General features: G+C 37.3%; 4 protein-coding genes across 4 annotated transcripts; 2 read left to right on the plus strand and 2 right to left on the minus strand.

Moving 5' to 3' along the window:
• Nucleotides 1–8,042: 8,042 nt before the first annotated feature.
• LOC140770567 (alcohol dehydrogenase-like) lies at nt 8,043–11,501 on the plus strand. The gene is made up of 10 exons (XM_073111805.1): nt 8,043–8,173; nt 8,295–8,431; nt 8,586–8,632; nt 9,205–9,530; nt 10,134–10,216; nt 10,312–10,387; nt 10,479–10,540; nt 10,636–10,731; nt 10,829–10,990; nt 11,071–11,501. The coding sequence occupies exons 1-10, from the start codon at nt 8,128–8,130 to the stop codon at nt 11,182–11,184; spliced, it is 1,149 nt and encodes a 382-aa protein (XP_072967906.1). The 5' UTR covers nt 8,043–8,127; the 3' UTR covers nt 11,185–11,501.
• A 1,471-nt stretch (nt 11,502–12,972) lies between these two features.
• LOC140771039 (uncharacterized) lies at nt 12,973–15,213 on the minus strand. Its single transcript, XM_073112397.1, has 4 exons — nt 14,899–15,213; nt 14,123–14,184; nt 13,897–14,001; nt 12,973–13,305 (listed from the first exon to the last, which is right to left on the minus strand). Exons 1-4 carry the CDS (start codon nt 15,080–15,082, stop codon nt 13,156–13,158), a joined length of 501 nt encoding a protein of 166 aa, XP_072968498.1. The 5' UTR covers nt 15,083–15,213; the 3' UTR covers nt 12,973–13,155.
• Nucleotides 15,214–16,518: 1,305 nt separating this feature from the next.
• Nucleotides 16,519–17,796, plus strand: LOC140771038 (uncharacterized). Its single transcript, XM_073112396.1, has 5 exons — nt 16,519–16,874; nt 16,967–17,143; nt 17,246–17,315; nt 17,427–17,498; nt 17,604–17,796. Exons 1-5 carry the CDS (start codon nt 16,572–16,574, stop codon nt 17,657–17,659), a joined length of 678 nt encoding a protein of 225 aa, XP_072968497.1. The 5' UTR covers nt 16,519–16,571; the 3' UTR covers nt 17,660–17,796.
• A 466-nt stretch (nt 17,797–18,262) lies between these two features.
• Nucleotides 18,263–24,311, minus strand: LOC140771035 (protein LUTEIN DEFICIENT 5, chloroplastic). The gene is made up of 15 exons (XM_073112393.1): nt 23,917–24,311; nt 23,594–23,819; nt 23,406–23,477; nt 23,209–23,319; nt 22,946–23,137; nt 22,676–22,837; nt 22,405–22,500; nt 22,221–22,322; nt 21,465–21,497; nt 21,289–21,369; nt 21,108–21,190; nt 20,562–20,693; nt 19,505–19,565; nt 18,788–18,853; nt 18,263–18,711 (listed from the first exon to the last, which is right to left on the minus strand). Exons 1-15 carry the CDS (start codon nt 24,234–24,236, stop codon nt 18,493–18,495), a joined length of 1,956 nt encoding a protein of 651 aa, XP_072968494.1. The 5' UTR covers nt 24,237–24,311; the 3' UTR covers nt 18,263–18,492.
• Between the last annotated feature and the right edge of the window lie 114 nt (nt 24,312–24,425).

Here is a 24,425-nt window from a genome sequence, read left to right on the forward strand (position 1 = left end):
GGGAGTTTTGGGCTGGATCGGCCCATTAGGAAAACTAGACTTGGGCCAGGCCTGAGAGGGATCCCCTACAAGTGAGGATGCACAAAGCCATGGTTTGCAATTAGAATTCCACATAGTAGCTAGAATTGGGATCTCACAGAGCTTTGCCTACTCTGAGATGTAATCCTTTTTGTTCCTTAAGATTGGCATGCCAAAAGGATCATTGGCATGGGAAGAAAAACAACATACGGCTAACCTTTTGGTCGAATAATTTGCAAGCATAGCAAGAAATTAGGTTTTTCTCACTAGATTCTTTCATATGTATGTTTATCTATCTTGTAGGATGTTTGAAAAGGAGGTGCATTAAAGATATATATATATGTAATAATTCGAGATATAATAATTCCTACTGAAGGATATAAATGCATGTTAATATAATACGTAAGCATTTTTCATCCTTCCATTTTGTTGTCGTTCATAACGAGCAAAGACAGAAGGATAAAGAGGATAAACTTCCATATAACATGTTATAAGGATCTATAATACAAGAGAGGATAAAGACAATATGATAGTTTTCACTCTTAGAGGAAATAGTCCTTCATTTCCTTCACGCCGTAATCCAAGCAAAGGTGAGTGAAAGCTAAATATAAGCTAAAGATCTACTTCAACATAGCTGATAATGAACCAAGACAAGGGCAAAGATGATGAGCAACAAGTAAACCCCAGGACTGAAGTAGATCTGATTGTTTCCATTAGAGGCGAAGAGTGAGATCAAGCTCCTCCTCGTTCACATTCTTGCCCTTGTTCATGTTTGGTCTGGAGAATATTGATGGCCCTGCCATTGTTGCCTTTGCTCCCTCATCTGCCATCAAAGTAGAAGCATTGTTATTATAGTTACTGTTATTTCTGATCAAGTTCATATACCTCCTGAGCTCCTCATCTCTTGGCATGCTTCCATAATTGGTGGTAGTAATAGTAGTAGTAGGATTCCTTGAAAAGAACCTAGGTTCTTCATCTCTAGGCATTCCTCCAATATGAGGAACAGTAGAAGGATAATTGGAAGGGAACCTAAGGGTTTCATCTCTTGTCACTTCTCTAACATTTGGAGCAGCAGTAGGAGGATATCTGGAAGCGAAGCTCGGCTCAATCTCCGGTATAACTCCACTAGCATTGTTGTTATTGTTGTTGTTGAAAGCATGACGATGACCTGATGATCGGTAAGGATGGTAGGTAGAAGGTCTTGGAATCGGTCGATTGGCGATGAGAGTCGGAGTTTGAACATGACTTCGAAGGCTATGTCGCATTTCTCGGTGATGATTCACGCGTGAAGAGGATGCAAGAGTTGCAGACGGCGGCGGGGGAGGTAGCATTTGCATTTGCATGGCGAAGATATGCTCAGCTAGTTCAACTCTCTTTGCCATCTCTCGCTCCCGGCGGTGGCCATTCTGATGACCACCTAATGCTTGCACGCTTGTGAAGAACCGATCGCAGTAGTTGCATGGAAATCTCTTCCCTCTGCTTCCTGCTATGACGAGTCTTCCTCTCATGTCTCGGTGAAACATTTCTGCCAAAGAAAGAGGAAAATAAAATGGTGTCTAAGTGTGACATAATTGATCAAATGCTAAACTTCATCAATGGGCAGTTAAAAAATGGTCAGAAAACTTGCATAGAGAGGTAAGAGCTAGAGGTAGGAGATGTGTAGAACATGCAAGAGGACGAGACCATCTTACCAGAGTTGAAAAGAAAAGGAGGAGGAAGATGAAGAAGATAGGAATCATACCACAAAGGTGATCAAATTGCGAGAGAAGGATGAGCAAGAAGCTCGAGTGAGATTGATGTTCTTATGGACGCAAAGTCCCTTTTATAGTAGTTGAAAGATTGGATGCACTAACTATGGAAAGAGTGAAACCTTGTCTTCCAATGTTGGATTTCTTCTCTTAATGTAAAATAAAAGAGTGAATTTCTAAAAGAATCACTGAAATGAAAGAATAAAATCTGTGGACAATATATGCTCAAAATGTGGAAATTTTCCTTTCCTTTAATATTTTGATTCACAAACGAGTTATATATTATCTCCAAAATTCTGTCATATGAATCAAATTAAAGGAAAATCCTAAATTATTTAATCATTTAAATAAATTACTAGCTTTAGACAATGGTAGATGACACTTTATCATCATCTGGAGTTCAGGAAGAGCTTTTCAGATTTAAGCTTCTCCAATAAACTATTCTTTACTTTAAAATCAAAATATTTAAACTAATAAATCTAATACTTGTGAAAATTAAGAGGAGGATAATTTCTGAAAATGCTTGTACATGTAACAGTGTATACAGCAAATCCACTAGAAATGCTGAATTTATTCAGCATACCTTTGCAACAGAGTACTATATCCAAGTATCAAACTCATTGAATGAAGGGTATTTTCGGAGATATGACTGTCGAAACACATACACAAAGAGAGGAATCAGTGCATCTCTGATTAGAGTAAGAAATAAACAACAAATCACAGGAACAAAGTCGGTATGTAGTAACTTCAAAATTCACTAGGTTCAAGAAAAGAAAGGAATTAATAGGTTACCTCTTAATTAGATACACTAGTTAGATTTTCATTGTAAAGTAGTGGTTCCAAAAAAAATACACTGATAGGTAAGTGCAGAGCTTCAGCATATCTCCAGATCTCCAGAAGGGGATTTACTTCTAAGAGTATTAGTTAACAAAATGCTCTGAGAATTTTGGAACATAGAGAATTCGAGTAATTCGGTTCGGTATATATGAACACTACAAAGAAAAATCTCAGTTGCTAAACCCTCAGATAGTAAAAGTTGAAACTAGTTATAGCAGGACTTCAAACAGAAGATAACTATCGAATCGACAGACTGCAATGGCGTTATTATGTCGTGTTTCGCTTGAAGTAGAAGAATTTTTTTCGTAAGATATTTAGGTAATAGCTAACTTTCTGTGTCATTCTTTGCATGCACACAGTGACAGAAACATTCGTAAAGAGAATTAAAGTATAATTCTATATCAAATATGTTTTAGGTTCTATATGGACTCGAATAGACAATAGTGCAGTATAATTGCGCAGCCAAATTACTTGGCATTTGGCATTCTGCATTCTCCTCTGGCAGACCGAAGTCGGCGACGTTTTCTGTCCCGTTACCGATTTGAGAAAAAAGAGAACACGCTGATGAAGGCGCCACTACCTATAACCACGGCTGCAGGAACTTCCTGCATTCAGTGCTGCAGCTTGTCATTGGATCTAGGACTCCTTTGCAAATTTGCTCCTCAATTTTCAAATTTCTTTTGCAAAACTAATTCAACTCTGATAGAGATGATATATACATTCTCCCTAACCAAGGTAGTCAATTTTCAAAGTTTCTTTTGTAGCTTGACTTGATTTGGTTGATGGCTTGACAATATGGTTAGTTTGGAGGAACAGTTTGGTAATCCAATGACTTAAATAGGCCTCGACGATGTTTATTTTGGAAAAATTGTTCGACGACACACTTGGTTTGAAGCTCAGACTAGGTATCTAAATGTTTAGTGGGAGCTCAAGTGCTTCTGCATTTAGAAAAAGTTGGCATTTTGCCCAGCTCATATCTAGCCTTCTAGCTTATGAATCCATCTCGAGAATTACTCTATTTTCTCTAACTATAATATCTTTGTTTCTTGTGCTTTGTTTTTTTTTTCCTTTCTTTTTTTTGATACATTATAAACGGGTTGAACTACCGAGCAAATCTTCTTTAAAATTTGAGCTATAATAAGTCAAATTCATACCCCTAAAACAACATTTTTATATATTTTTTCTCATAAATACTTCACAATAGTTTACTAAAAAGTATATTGTGGAAATCGTAAGACAGTAAGATAAAATCACTGTGTTATTATTAGTTGATCGGCCTTTTATAACAACTAAAGAGGAAAATATAATTTATAATCCTGCGGTTAGATCAAAATTCAAAGCTACCCATTGTATTAATTCTTTTTGTCGAGTAATCCTCTTATAATATTAACCTATTTTAATATAAATTTTGATATAAAATCTACTAAATTATCATTTTTCTGTTATATCAACTAATTAGAAAAATATTCTTTTGTGAATTGTTTTTATTATCTTATGCTTTTTCTATCTCTTTTTCACTCTATATTTCGAACATTGTAAAAACTTAAAACAAGGAAGAAGAATAAAATGCTCAAAAATATAATAATTATAACAAAAAGATATATTAACAAATTAGTTTTGACGAAGAAACTAAGTGTTTTATATAGATTAGAACTATATAAATGAAAGTTCTCACCTAGCTATAGCAGGGTATAGTGTAAAAACGCTTTAAAAGAATAAATACAGAACTTAGCGGCGTCAATGTGCAAATATGTAAAAGATAGGGGGTTTTCTAAAATAACACTAAATATAGGTGGTGACATGCAAAAGTCCGTGCATTCTTTGGGGAGGGAGAGGAGAAAGAGAGATGACGACGCCGGCGAACGCGTTCTTGCACGATCATAAGCAGCAGCAGCAGTAGGAGCACAGGAAGGGATGGAGGAGGAGGAGCATGTGGGGATGGAGTTGGACGACGCCGATGCCGACGCCATCGACATCCTTGCCGACTTCGACAAGTACTACCTCTCCGTCGACGCCGACTTCTTCAACTCCTTCGAGGATGACTTCCACGACTCCGACATCGCCTAGCCCCGCCGGTTCCCGATGTACGGCCTCTCCTCCTCTTCCGAGAAATAGGGATAGTGTTTCCTGAGAATGTTTTGTGTATACTGGTTCTTTTAGTTCCTCACTTGAATCGACTTAGGGTTTCATAAGGGAAATTTTGAAGAGTATAAATGCTCGCTATTGTGCATACAAGATCGATCATAGGATGACATAAAAGAAAGTAATAAATTGGAAATAGATGATTGATCGGAATACTTGCTTTAGCTGGTTGTAGAATGAGATAAAGAAGTAGGAGAAAGAATCATATGGATGTCCCTTAGAATTTCCTAATCTCAATGGTTACATCAGTGGTTAGCATCCCAATCTAATTATTATCCGTTTTTGTATTCTGTCAAGCTAGAGTTAACCAACAACTATATATCTTGGGAAAATACTGGAACCGTGGTAGGAACGAATTAATAATTGGTTAATGTTTAACTTCACCATCAAGAAAAGGCTTGTCTGAAAAGTAATGCATCATCTGATTAGCCATAAATCAGAATTCATGTTTACATTCCTACGTGAACCATTGTTCCAACTTTTTTACGTCACTATGAAGAGCATAGTTTGTAGATATATGACCCAATTGATCATTGACTGGTGATTCTTGCCATCGTATGTGTGCAGTGTGCAGTTGTGCACTTCTTTTTTCTTTTCCAATATGAAATCTTTTTCTGCCATAATATTTGAGGTCTGGTCTTTGCTGTTGTTAGAAACTGGAAGGTTTGTGCCTTACTAGCTAACTAGCCATTGTTGTAAAAAAAAAAGGCCACCATGGCTGGCTATGGCAACCTCCACGATAGGTTATCTCAACTGCCACAGTCGATTATGGCCTATTATAGCATTTTATAATTTTTCTTTTGTTAAGAGGAAATGTTCTCTATGTGAATTAGCTTCATCAATTATCACAGGAAAAACCATCGAAGTAATTTGAATTGATCTTGTATATTTGAAATTGCAAAGCGTGCACTTTAGACCATGTCGTTGCTTCTAGGAAACAACCAGCAATTGAGAACTCAAAAGTACAATGCCCTCAGTTTTGCCTTTGCATACTATTACAGCCATTGCCGGCTATGTTTTTTGTGTTAGAAAACAGTCATTTTAGACATTCTAGTCCCTTTTTTTTTTCTCTTTTTTAATGGCACTCTTTGCTTCTACGTATTGGAGAGGTGGCTACAGGTTTCATGGATGGCATATTATCAATAGAACTTATGAAATGATCCTTGGAGGAGTTATAAGTTATAGTTTTGTCGTCTTGTAGTAGGCATCACTATAGGGAAAAGTCTTGAGCCTTATACTTTCCTTTTGATAGCAGGGACAAGTTTGATGCCTCAATGTTGGTCGGCCTTACAGGGGGATCGTATCCATTGTAGACTGAAGTGTGTGTTTGTTAAGGAGTTCATCAATCTTCATATCAGCTAGTGTCTATAGATGAACCTACTATCAGTTCAACCAATTGTTTTGATATAGTTTAAGCATTTTCTGGCAACTTGGATTCTTTTATAAACTTGGGGGCAAAATTTATCTTAGTGAAAGAATGGAAAAGCAATTGAACTAAATCAACAAGAGCAGTTTTATGTCACATTTTCTCCAGGTGTGTCAGCATTTCATGCCCAAGTAATACTGGTTTGAATTGGTCTCTTTAGTCCATTATTGATATTTTTCACGCCATACTTGTGCTGTCATATATTTTGATATTTCTGGTCTTTACTTGGTTGTTAATGTTGTCTGCAGTTCTTTTTGCAACCTAGTTCCTTGCAATCCCTTCATTGTGAGAAGAGAAAGCGAAAAACCTGATTAACAGACTTATATGCTTCATACTGAAGATTTGAGAAAGCAGTTGCTTTTATTGGACACCTTGTAGTGCTCCACTTTTTAATAATTTTGGCAAATATATGCACTTCTACATTTCCTTTCACATTTGTGGTATGGTCTTAGCCGTAGTATCTATAAGGTTTCGTTGCTTACAAGGCTAACTATCAAAGCTCTGCGGAATCGATTGATGTCTAGATAGAAGTGCTTCTAGTAATTGCCATTCAGTCATCCCTGTTTGTGATTAATCTTTACTTCTGCGTTTTATCTTTTATATGAGTCAAATATATTTTTCTTATTTTAGAGGAAATATTTACATATCTGAATGAGTTCCGTCAATTATCACTGGTAAAACCACAGAATTTATCTTGTGCTATATTTGAAAATGCAAAATGTGTACTTTAAATCAAGTTTCTGCTTCTAGTAAGCACCTTACAATTGGAAACCTCAGTCTTGCCTCAGTATAGAGTCATAACAATTGCTGGCTATCCTTTGTTTTATTAGGGAATGCTCTCATTTGTAGGCTTTCTAGTTCCTTTTGTTCTTTTTTAACAGCACTCTATGCTGAACTTATCGGAGAGGTAGCTACAGGCTTCATGGTTTAACAGCACTCTCTCTTTTAGTCTCTCTCTCTCTCTCTCTCTCTCTCTCTATTTTTAAAGGACAAAAGAAGAGAAAAGACCATTGGATGCCTTTTTTTTTATTGAAATTAGTTTTTTTTTTCTCTCTATTTCTCTTGTTACCGTGTGGAGAGACTGTAATCGATGTAGATTAATGCAGCATTTTGTGTGCCGGCGATAGGCCATCCTGTAGTAATGGTATAATTAGGTTTATTGGGAGTGAGATGTAGTTTTCTTTTTTATTTTCTTAACCAAAGAAAGAGACAAGAGTGGAGTTGGAAGAGTGTATCATCATCCTAAGAAGGATTTCAAGTGTAATGGTTTATCAAGCTATATCGAGATCTCTGGCCCATTAGGCTTATACGGTCAAATGATTAAAGGAGTTTATTTACTAATGGAAATTAGTAGACATAAAAATTTAATATATAACAAGAAAAAGTGTTATTAAATTAATTATGTACGGTTATAAACTTGCCACTTAACATGTTCTAATCGAATTTGAAAAGGAAAACATAGTGCGTGCGACTTTTTTAATCGATTCACTAGTACTCTACTACTATAGTCTATAATAAACTATTTACTAAATTACGAAAGTGGCAGAAGACGGTTTATAAAGTCATCATTAATTTTCTCGTCTAAAATTTTTGTTATATAATTGGCTGAGTAAATTAATTTAGTTTAATTACTTTTTAAAAATTAATTATTTATCTCGTTGATGTGGCACTTATATGACAATAATTATTGTAGCTTGGTAAATTAGTCCCAAAGCATTTAGTGGGACCCTGGGAGATTACACCTGGCGCTCAAAACCAACTGCTTAGCGCTACGTGCTCAAAGTGTATCGCAAACGAGCAACAACGCATACTCGCGCGAACCTTCTCTTCTCTCCTCTCTCTCTCTCTCTCTCTCTCTCTCTCTCTCTCTCTCTCTCTCTTTATAAGTCTCCCGGATCCACTCCATTTGTTAACCCGTACTCCTCTTCTTCTTCCTCTCGTCTCTTTTGCTCTCGAATGGAAGCCATGTTGAATACTGCGGGCCGCGTCATTACCTGCAAGGGTATTATTATATGCAATCTTCTATATATTTTTATCTTTTGTTACGCTTTTTTCTTCTATTTTGTCCTTGGATTGTAATATGTTCGCTCCTTTTTCTTTTGGGGGGTGAAATTTTACGGCAGCGGCGGTGGCGTGGGAAGCGGGGAAGCCGTTGGTGATAGAGAATGTGGAGGTGGCGCCGCCGCAGGCGATGGAGGTGCGAATTAAGATCATCTTCACCTCGCTCTGCCACACCGATGTCTACTTCTGGGAGGCCAAGGCATGCGAGCTCTTTCTATCATTTTTTTTTGTTTTCTTAGCAAAGTCTCTGTTTTCGTTAGATTTGCTGTAGAAATGACCCAATTTAGGTGTAGGAATTTCAAATCTGGTGCTTTTCTTCTACCACTAAACTTTCCACTTGATGTCCTTTCCAGGGTCAAGCTCCATTGTTTCCTCGCATTTTTGGACATGAAGCATCAGGGTACGTGTAGTTCTGTCTTGAGATTTACCTGCATATATTAAGTCAACAGGGATTTTGGGTGATGAAATTAAGCCACAAGCTGACGAACTATATATATAAAAAAAGGTGTCTTTTCGTATTAAGAACACCCAAGTAGGGTATTCTTTTATACGATTTCATGAAAAAAAAAATAATGGTCAATAATGAAGAGCTAACACTTAAAATAAACACCTTATATTCTCTCAAAGGTTATAGTTGAATTGGATAACATTAAATAATTTTTGAATCATTTTAAGCAATTTATACAAAGGCAAAATTGTACTTTATTAATCGAATTTCACATTTAATTGTGATTATTTAGGCTTCATTGATGGAATGATATTTTTAAAAGAACTGATTTTGGTGAGATATTTTAAAAGATGTAGTGACAATTATGTAAAAATCCCAGAAAAGATATTGGTAGATGCCCTGTTATATAGACATTGTCACCTCTTCTTCCTTTCAAAACTTCAAAATTTTCAATTTCCTCGCAACTGTTCTTCTTCTCTCCGGCATGCCATTCGATTCCTCAGTCCTCCTAATCCAATTGCCAGGATTGTTGAGAGCGTTGGCGAAGGGGTGAATGATCTCCAAGTGGGAGATCATGTGCTTCCTGTGTTTACCGGAGAATGCAAGGAGTGTGCACACTGCAAGTCCGAGGAGAGCAACATGTGCGACCTACTCAGGATCAATACCGATCGAGGTGTGATGCTCAGTGATGGCAAGACGCGGTTCTCCAAGAACGGAGCTCCAATCTATCACTTCTTGGGAACCTCCACCTTCAGCGAGTACACGGTGCTTCATGTTGGCTGCCTCGCGAAGATCAATAAATCTGCGCCTCTCGACAAAGTTTGCATCCTCAGCTGCGGCATATCAACCGGTATCTCTCAGTAGCTTAGAAATGGTTATCTTGGAGTTCTTTAATATATATATATATATATACCATTCTAAAATCTCTTATTTTATTCAAAGGAATACCCTCCTAAAGTTGATATTTGTGTGTATACTTTTCAAGACAAACCCATGGATATCTTTTAGGCTACTCTTCAGCAACTTTAAGTTAAAATCTTAGTTATTTATTAGACGGAAAGACGGAAAGACATGTATTTCTGGCAGAATTTCTTATTTATGTGTATACTTCTTGATAATCGTATGCTTAATTTTAACCCTCAACTGATATGGATGTATGCAAATAAGAATGACGACTTTTGTGCAAATATTAAGAGATATCTTGAAAATATGCAAATAAGAGATTTTAAAAGTACATGAAAAAAAAAACTCTTTTAGAAATTAATAATGCTTAAGTTACGGGAGATGCTTTCAGATATCTTGAAAACCTTGGCATATTTGTATCTGACAGAGTTTGGCTTTGTTGAAGCAATTCTTTACATGTAGAGGTAATGGATGTCAAGTTAGATTATATATCTTTGACAGGGCAAATGGGAGAGAAGATTGAATCAATTTTGCATTGCTGTTTGTTCAGGTTTGGGGGCTACTCTGAATGTTGCAAAACCTAAGAAAGGCTCAACAGTTGCAGTCTTTGGATTGGGAGCTGTAGGTCTTGCAGTAAGTATAACACACCAGAGACTACAATCTACATGTATTGTTCTTTTAGGGTTGAGACCATAGTATTTAGTCTTATGTGCTCCTTATCATAATAGGCTGCAGAAGGTGCAAGAATTTCCGGAGCGTCACGAGTTATCGGTATTGATTTAAATCCAAACAGATTTGAGGAAGGTAAATTTAATCTTTCCAGTTCATTTCTGCTCACATTACATCTTTAAGTGATTCATTGCAAGTTCTATCCGGTTGTCTTTTTATGCCTCAGCTAAGAAGTTTGGTGTCACTGATTTCATCAATCCCATGGACCATAAGAAGCCAGTGCAAGAGGTTTGTTCTTGATATGTTTCAATTACACATTGTTAATATGTAGTAGTAGTAAGCAATACTTAAAGCCTTATTCTTTTTCTATTTTCCTTGAGCAGGTGATTATAGAAATGACCGATGGCGGCGCTGATCGGAGCGTCGAGTGCACGGGCAACATCAACGCCATGATATCTGCCTTTGAATGCGTGCATGATGTATGTAATTCCAATAGTCTTTTACATCTTCATGGAGAGAAAAAAGAACTTTTGTGTTTGAGCTAAATTTTCTTAACAATGGTGTGTATGTATGTAGGGCTGGGGAGTTGCTGTGCTGGTAGGAGTCCCTAACAAAGATGCCATGTTTACAACCAAGCCCATAAACTTCTTGAATGAGAGAACTCTCAAAGGAACATTCTTTGGAAACTATAAGCCTAGAACTGATCTCCCCAAAGTGGTTGATATGTACATGAGAAAGGTTTAAGTGCTCTCCTATTTGCTATCTTCTAATAAGTTCAATATTCTTTCATTTGTGATCTGGAATTACTCCTTGTGCAGGAGTTGGAGGTGGAAAAATTTATCACTCACAAAATCTCATTCTCTGAGATCAACAAGGCGTTTGATTACATGCTGAGGGGCGAAGGCTTGCGTTGTATTATTAGCTTGGAGTAGTGGAGCAGAGAGGGAGAATAAAGGATACGAGCACTACGAGTTGCAGAGGTATAATCTAGGCTGGAAGTTGTAATCACCGTGGCTGCATCAAAAGCTATCTATGTAGGTATGAAATAAAGTATTTCAGTGCGTTTTTGTTGTATGGAACAAAGTATGATAGGGGTGAAAAGGGATCTGATTTTATCATATCCGTCCTGTTGGATACGGGTTAATATAATATATACAACTCAAATATGGATATAGATACGGATCGTGTTTGTTCGGATACAGATTCAGATATACTATATAATATTAACAAGATATCCTACTTCTAATTATTGTAAAATTCTCACCTATCTCATTTTGAAATCTCTTTTCACCGCGATGTCTCCCCCTCACTCCAGTCCATTAACTCTTGCCTTCACTCTCTCTAACTCGACTCTCTTTGACGAATAGTACACCGACGGTCTCCTTTTCTTTCTCTCTCAACATCTCCTAGAGCTCTGTTATATGCTTTCCTTCTCTTTCAACATCTCGTATAACCTTCTCGGAGTGAATTGAACCCTCCGATTACCACAATTGGCGGCGGGTATTATTCTGCCTAAATATTTGCTGCCTGGGCCGTCAATTAAGACTCACGACGCCATTAAGGTGATCGAGTCGGACTCAGGGGAGTGGGAATGATACTGTCAGGTTTTTTCAAGAGTGGTGTTTAATTTTGAGGGTTGGTGGGCATACGATGAGGGTGTATTGTCATGATGTACCCAAGGGAAGTAAGTGTATGGAAATTTTTACTCTTATTAAATGCCTTTCTTTTATTTTATCTAGTTTTGTTATCCGATTTGAAAAATTATAAAGCAAGGAACAGAAGTCACTAATTTGTTTGATCTCTTTCCAACTAACCCCGTTGTTTGCATATTTGGTATTTGTGTTAGTTATGTTTCCATGTCTTATATTTTTGCATAATAAATGTGCAAATAAATTTTGTAGAAGTATGCTTCGTAATAGATAGTATTTTCATGTCTTCATGTCTAATAGATAGTATTTTCATGTCTTCATGTCTACCTTTAGACGTAGGTAATAGATTCATTTTATATTCGCATCCGATTTAAATTTAAGTTTTTATTCAGTTTGTATTTGTATTCGATTAGTATTTGATTTATATCAAATTTGTATTTGTGTTCATATCTATTTAATATCCAAAAAAACATTATATATAATTTTTAATTCTGCTATTCGTTTAATATCTATATTCACATTCGGAGAGAAGAAACGTAAATCCAAATATAGTTTGAACACTGCGCCGTATCCAAACAGTTTTCACCCTTACTCTGTGAAGCATGATCTTATAAAAGAGAAGAGATTTTAAAAATTAATTTTTCATTTTTCAATAAAAAAAAAAGTATTTGCTTGTGAAGCGTACTCGTCTTCTCTTGAGAATTACATACAAAGGAGGTAATTATATCTTATCTTTTCTCGTTAGTGTATAAATTTATAATTTTGTTGGCGTTATTTATCTTTGGATTATATCTAAATTAAAAAAATATTATTATATTTGATAAAACAATCATTGAATTTGAAGGTATTCAAATGATAAAGTTAAAGTTATAAAGTTGTGGAGAGTTGACTAAATTATAAATATTTTTTATAATTTTATATTTAGCTAGTATTTTTAAATTCAACATAATTAGAAAAGTAATGAATATCTTTTAGTTTAAATTACAAGAGAATAAAACGACATAAATAAAATGACGTGAATTTAAGTCCAATTATAGGAGATAAGATATAATTTTCTTTGAAAAAAATATATGAACAAAAATACTTTTACTTTCATAAGATGTTCTTGGCGTAGTACCTTTTACAACTATATCGACTTCTCTTTCCAAGAAATTGTCAGGTAAATATCATGTTAAAGCTATTCTGTGCTGACTTTAGCTCTACCAAAGAAGACAAAGAAGAAGGGGTTACCATCACACCACTTGGTGTCGTAGTTTACTTGTATTTCTCCATTATACGCCTGGCTTCTTCTAAAGATTCTTCAGTCGATGTAGTAGTAGTAGTAGTAGCAGTGCTTTCACCAACTCTTGAGCCCTCGTCCGTGTTCAGGGAAATGAAGACGAAATATATGAGTCCCATCATAGCCTGTTAGCAAGACAAAAGGGATGTCATCGAGCTGAAACGTGATGTATGAGAATGTGATGATACCAATACAATAATTTACTCACTCATCATATCTCCAGCTAATGAAGATGGTACCACAAAGAGCATCAGAATGTGTCTCAATGATGCCAAGCGGCTCATATTGTATGAAATGCTTCCTAGTTTCGAGATCGATTTCGGTTTAATTGGGACACCGCTAAGTTTTCATTTTTTTTAGTTTAAAAAGCTAGCAAAACGTTATGTACACTTTTACTTAATTGTCTGGGGGCAATTGAGGAGAGGAAATTGTGTTAGACAATTAGAATAGGAGCAGGAAAATAAGCAAATATGACTATCAAGGTTTAAGTACAGGAGGAAGTTTTTGGAATAGTTTCAGGACCATAATATATTAGCAGTATATTGAAGTGGCTAGTCCCAACTTCCAAGTACATTAGATGATTGGAATGGAGTTACGCCATCTCAAATTGATCAAAAGAAGATCACTTTTGGAGAAAAATTAAAAGTAACACAGATTAAATAATATACTGTAAATAGAACAGGGTTCTTCCTACAAGAAGAGTGTTGGCAACGTACCAATACAAAAAATGCAGTTGAGAGGAAGGATTTGAGCAGGAAAAGAGCAACAGTCGCAGCAACAACAGCTACACTAATCCTGGCTACTGGCCTGGGAACTGAATCCTGCCAAAAGAAACATAGGCAATAGAAAACTCTAAATCAACTGGGCTCTTTTATCAGAAAGTATCTCTACACAACCAAAAAAAAAAAACATCACACGCAGTTGAATGAAGCATAGACATACTGGCACAAAATTCGTTCCTGTCTCAACAACATTCTTACTGACTTTCCATGCTGTTTGAACAACTGAAACAAATTGAAAGCACAAGTTAGATTCTAAAACCAATGAGTGTTGTCATTGACAAAAGCGTCGATGGCCGATAACAAGGTAATATGGGAGTACGATGGAAAATGTCTAAGTTAATATGTCAAATCATATGGAAATAAATAGCATTTCAATTAACATCTCAATTAGTTCGTCAAATGCTAATCTTAAGGATTGCAAATTGATCAAAATACTACATTAATTCAATATATGAAGCAGCATAGTATCACATAAACAAAGATAGATTTGTTCCAATGGCACAATCTATTGATTCTTTCAACCCCATTCTAGAAAAGATCTACCTTTCTTTTTTACTATTGCTCGACGAGTATATAATCTATTTCCAAATGATTGTAATCGCTAGACCTCCAATTTTCTTTTCTTCCTTTTTTCTTAATCTATTCTAAATGCGTTTAATCCTTCTAGTACACAACGCACACCTTCCTTTCACGAGAAACTTTAACACCCTTCAACTTCTTGGTTAGATTCTCAGCATCCCCTTGCACCTTCTTGAGTAGTTACCCTTACCAAGAACCGACAACGACCCAAAGGAAGAAATTTCCCAACATCTCCGATCCCCTTACCAAGACTCAGAAGAAAGCAGCAAATTTTTTTAATTTCCACAAAAGAAATTCCCTATGCAGCAATTGCTCGAACAGTTGACAGGCATGGAAGCAAGTCTCTTTGCAACGTACCTTTGAAGAAATTGGACTGGACGGCCACAACGGGGAAGAGGCGAGACTTCTGGGCACGACTACTTTGAAGCAGCGGTAATGATGACGGACAAAGCCTCGTCGGGAGAGAAGTAAACGCCGCGCGGTTGAGGCGAGGGGAAGGTGGAAGGAGACGGAGGCGGAGATAGATGGTTGCGGAAGCCATTGATATATTTATATACAACTCCGAGGAGAGAGGACGACGAGGAGTAGAGAAAGAAACGGAGGAGGAGATCGAGAGATGCGAGAGACGAAGACCGGAACCAGGATCAAGATTAGTGGCTGAGGATGCATATCATAATATGAACATTGGGCGGTGATATTTCGAATAAAAAAAAAGAATTTTCTCTTTTTTGGGGAATATTATCATAAACACCCCCAAATTGCACATTATTTATATATTTATCATTCCACTTGTATATTTCACTTTTAATATATCAAAATATCATAATTTAGCTTCATGAGTTATTTGATTAGATCGAACGCTTTAAGTTTGAGTCTATCTTTGAGAGAGAACACAACACAGTTTAGGTTCAATAAGGCATTCAAATAGTTGTTTCCTTTTGAGTGCAAGACAGTCGTATCCTAGGAGACTGGTCTACTGTTCCAGAAGCAATTGGTGGAGGACGAATTGGTCTTAAGGAGATAGTGTCCAACACTAAACTCGACTATTCAGAATTTTATATCCTGTAATCTGTAAGTTTATTTAATTTATTAATTTGATCGGATTTTTTGTGACTATATATATATATATATATACTCAATAGAAATGCATGTTACTATGCTCGCAATACTAATGCCTATTATTTAGATACGAATACTTATTTCTAGGTACCACCTCAAGGGCTTAACCCTATTTCAAGAAAATTAGGTTAGCAATGGCATTTAGTTAAATTTAATAATTAAGGACACTCTAAGCATTGTTAGAGGAGGAAAAAAGAAAACCTCAATCCTAGTAGAGAGATCAGCTCAGGTTCCATTTTTCTTTTCATATATTTTTTTTTTCTCGATGAGAAGAGCTAAGAAATGAATCAGCTATAGATATTTCAAAACTTTAGAATCAATCTCCTAGCGGCGTTATTCGTGGATAAGCTGCTAAATCCAAAGCATTCGTGGTGCCGTGTCCACAGAGCAGTTCGTAGCTATCAGCTATCCGAATTACCACGACTTCCGAGGCTGGCAGACTAACTACTACAAGTCGCCAAGTCGGTTCCTGTGGATGAAAACCACGTCCGGATTCGAAGCCCTCCCCTCCGGGCCCTCGGAGGAGCTCCTCCGGCGTGGGGTGGGACCCCCGCGTGGAACGGAGCCTCAAATATCGTGCATATTGCAATGGATTATGCATGCGTCCAAGACTCTCGCGCGCGCGTTCTTATCTACCCATGCTCACCGGACCCCACCAGGAATCCACCCACCCAATCGTCGCCGACCACCTGTCAGTCACGGCCTCCCGGTAAACGAAAATAATTGCTTCCCAACAGCGATCTAAAGTGTCCTGGCCCTCAAAGTCCAAGTCGACGAATGAGATCATTGGGCCCCGTGGGCCCCACCCTCCTCCCTATCCACTTCACCTTCGTCTATTTATTCTCACTGTTCTACTTCTCCTTCCTAGCTACAAGATCCAAGATCTAGATAACGAATCACAACCATTGTCCATGGCTTGCACTGCTACTACTACTGCTGTTGCTACTATTTGCAGAGTGTTGACTGCTTCCAACTCGCCCTCGTTTAGCTTTGGCCACTGCAATTCCAGTACCAATGCAGCTACCTCATATAGCAAAGGTAGTAGGAGATCCTTGAAGCCCCGGGCCTCGACGTTCTCGGCCGGGAGCCTCCGGCTTGAGCTCGACGAGAACCCGGAGGGTATCATCTCCGGCGAGTGGCCAGAGAACTTCTCGCTCCTTAGCTATGATGACCTACGTGTTTATTTAGAGTCACAGACTACCAGTGATCACGAGGTTATTCTTCTTTCCGTCTCATTAGTAGTTTGTAATCTAACATAGTATTGGACCAGAAACCCTGAGTTCGATGTTTAATTTTATGGTAGCAGGGAGTGGTACTTTTAGGCGAGGCCATGTCGTCTCCGGTGAGAACTGCCACGGCCGGGCAGACGCTGGAGGAGATCGAGCACCTCTTTGAGGTCGTCTCAGGGATTCCGGTCGTCGACAACAAGATGAGATGCGTCGGAGTTTTGTCCAGGACAGACAGGGCCAGAGCTTCTCAAGGGGTTAGCTCCATCACTCTTTCTTACATGAAAGAAAAACTTCACCCTTCCGACTTGTTTACTAAATATATAGATCTATTTGACGTTGGTTTAAAACATATGCAGTTAAGAACCAAGATTGGTGAAATCATGTCATCTCCTGCCATCACTCTATCTGTCGACAAGACTATTATGGGTAATCCTTCAGACTTCTTTCTTCTTTTCGTACAATTCTGGTGCTTGATCTGAACAATAACATGTAGAAGGTTTTGGAAGATGACCAGTTTTGGGTGTATCATTTTTACAGATGCTGCAGCTTTGATGCTTAAGCTGAAGATCCACAGGATACCAATAGTGAATGAGGACGAGCAGGTCATAGGTGAGATCACAAACATGGAGATATATATACAAACTTACCATCTTTTATCTGATTGCTAAGGTTGTCTGCTTGATAATCTAATGCAAATAATTAATCCTGTAACAGGGATAGTTACCCGTAACGATGTCCTTCAAGAACTGGAAGTCTTGCTGAAGATGTAGTTATTTTGCAGTCGATCACTTTTTCCTGCTTTCTGATCTGTAAATATGTAAAGATTACGGCAAGGATAGCTAATAACTCTGAGGTCTGTAAATATTTTAGTTCCAATTAAATAAGCGTAGCTATCTACTGCAACAAACCTCCACTTGTGAAGGATATATACCTTTGGGACTGTGTCATATTGAGTTTGATTTCAGCTGCAAAGTTTGGTAACATATGGCTTATATTTAGAACTTGGGTACTTACAAAAGAAAGGAAGCAGTGATGAGATCCAAATGCCAGCAGAAGTGTCATATTCCGACCAAATATGATATAAAGTTCTTTCAGATAAGATCTTTCAATCTGTAATCTCAGTACTCATAAGCAATCCAAAATCTCCAGCATCTAACAAGCGCATGAAGCGATGATAAAAAGCTTACGACTTTGCAAAGATACTTAAAATTTGCTTGAAAAATATCCATGGGAAATATAGCTCTTCTATTTATGCAGAATAACGCCGATGTGGACTTCGGAATTATGATACCAATGCGCTCTTACATAAACTTAAGAAGCATAATAAGCAACTTTGCCAAACGGAAAGGGGAGGTATCTCGTGATTCATCATGTAAAGAAAACTCTTCAATCTACCAACTGATCTTGTTGGAAATTACAATACTAATTTCTTCCAAAGAACATCGGGCACCAAAATTGACGTAAGAAATTTATCTGATATTTACAATACAATATGCTATGAAGGAAACTTTAGACAGCTTGAAGCTGACCAGAATGAGAAAGATTGGGCAACAAGACATGTAGATGAATGGAAGTGTACTAACGAAACTTGGTGGGTCATTAATCATACACGAGCTTTGGAAACTTCACCTGGTTGGTCACCTCCTGAAGTGATAGCGGCAACAGATTTTGCCGGAGATTGGGGTGCCTGCAGGGATTGATCACCGTCTACCGTCAATATTTTTGCCTCTAAATTTGGGATTATAGGAGGCCTGGTTCTTCGTGTAACTGTCATTTGCAATCCCTCTGTTGTGTGGATGGTTGCTCCAGTCGTCATCTCCACCTACTTGTACAAATTTAATGTTACAAATGACGAATTTTCTCGACCATGCAACAAAAACAAAGTGTTAGATACATACAGGGGGTGCTCCTGGGGCCATTTGAAAGTTGAATCGTCTCACAAGCATTGCCGTTGCTACCACATTCTGCAAAAACATTTGAAATGTTTATATGTTGCATCTGAAGAGTTGAAATTATTTATATTGCATGCAATGACTAGAAATCCCATTGGTTATTATTCCTGGCATGCTTAACAATTTATTCTGATATTTTAGTCTCAAAATTGCATCAATTAATATTGTGTAAAATTGCATGTGGGCATGTGTAGCATGACCAAAAATAACAGTCTATATATAATGTGAGAAAGTGTGACATTGTTGTAGTACCTGCAGATCAAAATTCTTGTAGAAAGTAATGACTCCATTCAGTAACATCATGATGGGGGGCATAACTTTTAAGAATACTACTGTCCAGAAAGATGGATCTTGAAAAATTAAGAATTTACAGATGCGCTGGTTCAGGGATCAAATAGCTAAGGAACTTACATGATCTCACATTCAGTAATGGCACATTTTACTGTAAAAGATGGATGATCTTCAGAGGAACCTATGAAAGCTGAAATTTTTCAAGACAAAAATGGAAGGGGCATACATGACAAAATGTTTGACTAATAATTGGATTAATAACATCCAAGAGATTCCACCTAAACATGTGCATGCTTAAAGGAAGTAGTTCAAGACCTTCAGGCTACTATCTGCAACAGAGAAAAAGAAGTTTCAAAACATAAGCAGGATTACCTCAAAAGTAGCGAACATGTCCCCAACACATTTCCTAGGTCCACCACCAAACGGCAAATAACTGAAACATTTAATTTAACATCATGAGCCTGAAAGTAGTTAAAATACTATGTATTGAAATGAAATCCTGATTTGGAATTGGAGGATACATTCATTAGCTATTCTTCTAAATGGAGATGAAGATGTCATTATGAAAAAAGAAAAGTAAAAAACCAAGTTCATACTTGCAGAACATAATACATCAAGACATCTTGCTCTTAAACTGACCAACTGCAAATGGCGGTCAACTGTTGTTTTCTCTCATATTGTGCCTTAGAATTGCTAACTCAAGGGATTACGAACTATACATACCGATAAGCACTAATGTTTCTACAATGTATTTTAAAAATGATTTCTCAAAACTCGTACATTTTTTTGTTGACATCTCTGAATTCCAAAAATGCAACACACTGAAGAGCAAAGTTACTAAAGAACTGCCGATGACTAACAAAAAAGCAAACTGTTTTTGTAAGCTAAGATTTTCTAAGAGTCTTCCATTGGTTCCTCTCTTTACAACAGAAAAGTAGAAAAAGAGGAAACATTAAAAAGGATAACCAGCGACTGAAGAGATCAAAAACTATCAAAGGTTCCTCAATTAATCAAAAGAAAAAACAGACAACAAAGTACTTCAAACAAAGAAAGGTGAGCCAGAATTTTTACTTATGAAAAGAATTTTGAAATGCAAAGCATCTTTAGGCATTTAATATCTCTTGAGAGAGAAATAGGCCTGATGCCATAAACACAGCAATTAGAAAAGCACAAAAATATACATGTATCTCTACCATCAAATGCAACAAATGAACAAATGACCAATGAGTTCCTTCAGTTAACTTGGAATGGATGAGACATTATTTCCTATAGAGAGCAAGTAGTAAATGTGGATTCTATTGTCACACTCAGAGAAGTATCCAATTACGTAAGGTAAAGAAATATCAGAAATTTTGAATTTGTTAAACAAATAACAAACTAACATAATCAGAAAGAAAATGCAGATCCAAATCTAGGTCAGCATGGGAACCTGAAATTCTGATTTGTCTCATTTGGGTTTGGTCCATCTAGTGGCCATCTTTCAGGATTGAAACTGTCACTGTCAACCCAATGATTAGGAGAACGGTGGAGGTTCCACACGGAAATGAAGATATCTTCACCCCTGCACTTGAATAAAACTTTAGAGTTATACCCAAAGTACACATGGTATGCAATTGTATTGCATCAATCTAGAAATTCACCCAAGCAATAATCACATAAAAAATAAGCACATGATTTCCAAGTATGAGCATATGGGTACGTATACTATAATCACTGCTTCACCATAACACATTATCCATATATCTATAATGCTTAGTCACTAAAGAGAATAAGTTGATCTTTGTTTGAAGCCAACACTAAAGAGCACACATATATTTCTGACAAAATTAACTTTGTCAATTCCCAAAGGGATGTCATTTGTTTCATAAGGCTTGTCCTAACATCTAAGATGTCATGGGTTCTCAAGTGATCAAACTAAAGTATCTCAGACAAGATCAGAATAAGTATTCTTGAATATACAATCGAAAACTATTACCGTCCAATGGGGTACTTTCCAAGCACATCATTCTCAAGTGATCGACGAATTAAGACTGGTGGCTGAGGATAAAGTCTCAATGACTGCAATAAAACTGAAGTAAGAAAAAACATTCTGATGTATGATGAAACTATTAAACTTAGTTTGAGCAGCCACATGTTATGCAATGGCAAGATCTTACTTCATTGATCACACGTGCAGTATATTTTAGTTTCTTCATGTCTTCGATCGTTGGCAAGCGATCACCTAAGATGGTATCAACCTAGGCATCATGGAAAATAAGCATGCCATAAGACTTCAAACATGTGGAGAATATCATTTTGCTAATGTTTTCTAGTGTAGAAATGGAAATCTTACCTCATCTTGGAGCTTGGCCATAACTTTTGGTTCCTGCATATTAGGAATACAAGACAAGATAACAAAATGAATGACAATATTCAGCAAAAGGCAAGTAGTCACATCCGTGAAATAATACAGGAAATCTACCTCCATATTTTAGGATGTAACTTGATATATAAATTTGTCTAATGTATATACATATACATATATATATACAAACACACAATGTAGAAGCCCAATACCTTTTGGGAGGTTCATGGATAGGAGCTATTAATTGTGCCTAAACATTCTATTTTCCTGTGCATCTTAAAGTACAATAAGAATATGCTTTTCATTATGGGTCATGAAGAATCTCATTTAGTAGCAATTTGATTGAAAATTTTATGTAGAAGGCTAGAATTGAATGTAATTATCCATGTCAGTATTCTTTTTCCTCAAAAAATTCAATATCTCCTAGTTCACATTCAGCTGAGACAAAACTCATTGATTGATTGGCCCTGACACATGTAAACAGACACAGCATACATATACTATCAGTGATAAATTTGATTGAAACAGCATATTAGACGGAAGATGAATATTGACCACCTCTATGGCTCTGTGTGCATAAAGGTACTTTGGCATAACATAAGAAACCTTTTACATAATATATTCAGTCCAAGGGACCAAATTGTTACTTGCTTGAGAAACAAAATATCAAGTGCCTAAAACAAATTATAGCTTTATTAAGGGTAATCATATGTGCAGTTAGAGAATAAGCAACATATTATATACCTTAGAGAGAAGATAAAATGTCCATGTTAAGACTGCTGCAGATGTCTCATGGCCAGCTATAAGCATTGTCATCAGATCATCTCGGAGTTGCTTGCTGGAAACCTGATGGATGCACAAAGTTGACTAAGGTAAATAAAATTAAATTACATCTAGTCACTCTATAAATACAGGACTGGAATAATACATCATCTCCAGATGCCAAGAGGAAATGAAGGATACTAGGATCTTGCTCATTCATGTACTCCTCATGAAATTGCAACTCCTCTTGCTCTACCATTCTCTGTAATTATGTAGAGATAAAAGATAACATTATCACATTGAATGCAGAATACTTGTTAAATGTATATATGCAGGAAATTTGTGTGGGATGAATACAGGTACTTTACAATTAATGCAGGAATTGATCACATAAAGTTTCTAAATCACCTATATTATGAACTATAATTGGTATTTACCTTGCAAATCGCAATTAGATTGTCAAGGGTACCATTGATCAACTTAAGAGCTTCGTTAACTTTTCTCTGCCGAGGGGAAATATCTTTCCATATGGGGATTTCCCAAGTTGGTATTGGAGATGTACTCCTCATTTCTGCTTCCCGCAGGACAGTGTACACTGCCTGATCAAACCATAGGTCAAGAAGACAATAATAATCAGAACAACAAAATAACATAAAAACCAAGATAAATGATTTCAAAGGATACAAGCAAGATTGCTGAATAAAGACCTCGACTATTCCATTATCATGTGTCAGTGAATCAAACTCGTAGTTGAAGACTGCCTTGCCGATCACATCTAAAGTTAATCGTGAAAAAAGTGATTCCATCTCCACATCTTCTCCATCTGATGCTGCTGCATCTAACTTCTCACAGAGTCGATACGAAGCATCTCCAAAGAGGCCAATCATGGCAGCCACATACTGTTGATGAAATCAAATAAGTACAAATAACCATGACTTTGACACTCTGACCACCAAAGACAATCAATCACCTTCTGATGCAGTGCAGGAACAATAGCACGTCTCCTAACACGCCAAATTTCTCCGTCAGCTGGTATCAACCCCTTTCCCATCACAAAATCCAGAATTTCTCCTAATATACCCTACACTCACCACAACCAACTTGTATACACTACTCTATTTTTAAGTTCAATAGAAACCTATCTAAAAGATAAAATTAGAGGCATACCTTAGAATAAGCTTTTGAATTGTCCCTGAGTATGTGTTTAGCTATTGCTGGGTCCGAGACAATCAGGAAAGACTGGTAAAAATCAAATTTTAAACATTACCTATTAGCCAGAAATGCAATTTTACGCTCCTCCCACCCAGAGAAAAAAAAAAGGTAGAAGGATAAATAATTGTGTTCAAATCCCTTACCTTGGGCCCAAAAGTGAGGCGAAAGATACCACCATAAGTGAGGAAAAGCTCGTAGAGTGGGATAAAGAAGGCCTGCCCTCCCACAGCGCTCAACGACCCTTTCGCCTGCGGTATCTCCGGCTTTTCTGTGGCCCCACCATCACCAATCCATCTCGAAACCAACCCATTCAATAAATTCCCGGGCAATCCCAGCTTCCCGAGCGCATTCCGCACAGCAAGAACCCATCTTTTCTTGACAAAAGGCAATAAAAGCCCTCAATAATTGTAAGGGGAAAAAGAAAAAAGAACTAGCAATGAAAAAAAAAAACAAAGAAGACCCGGACCCCCATTGTTGCACGGTGTATTCCCCGGAGGCGATTCGGGAGGCGAGCTCGGCGCGGCGCTTCTCCTCGAGAAGCCTCTCTACCTCCTTCACGCCTTGCTCGTCGTCCTGGGAAGGTCGGTTGGAGGATGCGAAGCATCGAGAGGAGCGGCGGATGCTTCTAGGGAGATGAATGGATTTGGTTGCTGCTAAGGCGAGGGAAGAAGAAGGAGAAGGCGAAGGAGAAGGAGAAGTGAAGAGTGAGGTCTTCTGATAATGGGATTGGGTCGGGCGATGGGTGAGTTGGAGAAGAGCAGAGGAAGAGAGGTTGGAAGTGGCCATGGCTTCTCACTCCTCTACTCTCTCTCTCTCTCTTATCTCTTTGACTCTTTTTAGTGTATTTTTTTAATAAAAAAAAATACACTAAAAAGCTAGAAAAAAAGTCTTTTGTTGTAGGAAGGAGAGGGAAGGGAGGAGAAAGTGGAGACGTGGCATTGGTGGATTCGTTTGGTTTTTTTGGTGGTTTCAATT

The sequence above is a fragment of the Typha angustifolia genome, chromosome 11 (genome assembly GCF_048772165.1).
Source record: "Typha angustifolia cultivar Huaian chromosome 11, ASM4877216v1, whole genome shotgun sequence".
NCBI lineage: Eukaryota > Viridiplantae > Streptophyta > Magnoliopsida > Poales > Typhaceae > Typha > Typha angustifolia.

Bases quoted from the DNA above. Each gene is read 5' to 3' on its own strand.
- LOC140770567 (XM_073111805.1), top strand. From the start codon at position 8,128: ATGGAAGCCATGTTGAATACTGCGGGCCGCGTCATTACCTGCAAGG. The intron at 8,633-9,204 runs GTACGTGTAGTT...TCCAATTGCCAG, and splicing joins TTTGGACATGAAGCATCAGG to GATTGTTGAGAGCGTTGGCG. The intron at 10,388-10,478 runs GTAAATTTAATC...TTTATGCCTCAG, and splicing joins TCCAAACAGATTTGAGGAAG to CTAAGAAGTTTGGTGTCACT.
- LOC140771039 (XM_073112397.1), bottom strand. From the start codon at position 15,082: ATGGCTTCCGCAACCATCTATCTCCGCCTCCGTCTCCTTCCACCTTCC. The intron at 14,185-14,898 runs GTACGTTGCAAA...AATTTGTTTCAG, and splicing joins CCAGTCCAATTTCTTCAAAG to TTGTTCAAACAGCATGGAAA. The intron at 14,002-14,122 runs GTATGTCTATGC...TTCTTTTGGCAG, and splicing joins CAGGAACGAATTTTGTGCCA to GATTCAGTTCCCAGGCCAGT.
- LOC140771038 (XM_073112396.1), top strand. From the start codon at position 16,572: ATGGCTTGCACTGCTACTACTACTGCTGTTGCTACTATTTGCAGAGTG. The intron at 16,875-16,966 runs GTTATTCTTCTT...TTATGGTAGCAG, and splicing joins AGACTACCAGTGATCACGAG to GGAGTGGTACTTTTAGGCGA. The intron at 17,144-17,245 runs GTTAGCTCCATC...AAACATATGCAG, and splicing joins GGGCCAGAGCTTCTCAAGGG to TTAAGAACCAAGATTGGTGA.
- LOC140771035 (XM_073112393.1), bottom strand. From the start codon at position 24,236: ATGGCCACTTCCAACCTCTCTTCCTCTGCTCTTCTCCAACTCACCCAT. The intron at 23,138-23,208 runs GTGATTGATTGT...TTTCATCAACAG, and splicing joins TTCCTGCACTGCATCAGAAG to TATGTGGCTGCCATGATTGG. The intron at 22,501-22,675 runs GTAAATACCAAT...ACATAATTACAG, and splicing joins ATCTAATTGCGATTTGCAAG to AGAATGGTAGAGCAAGAGGA.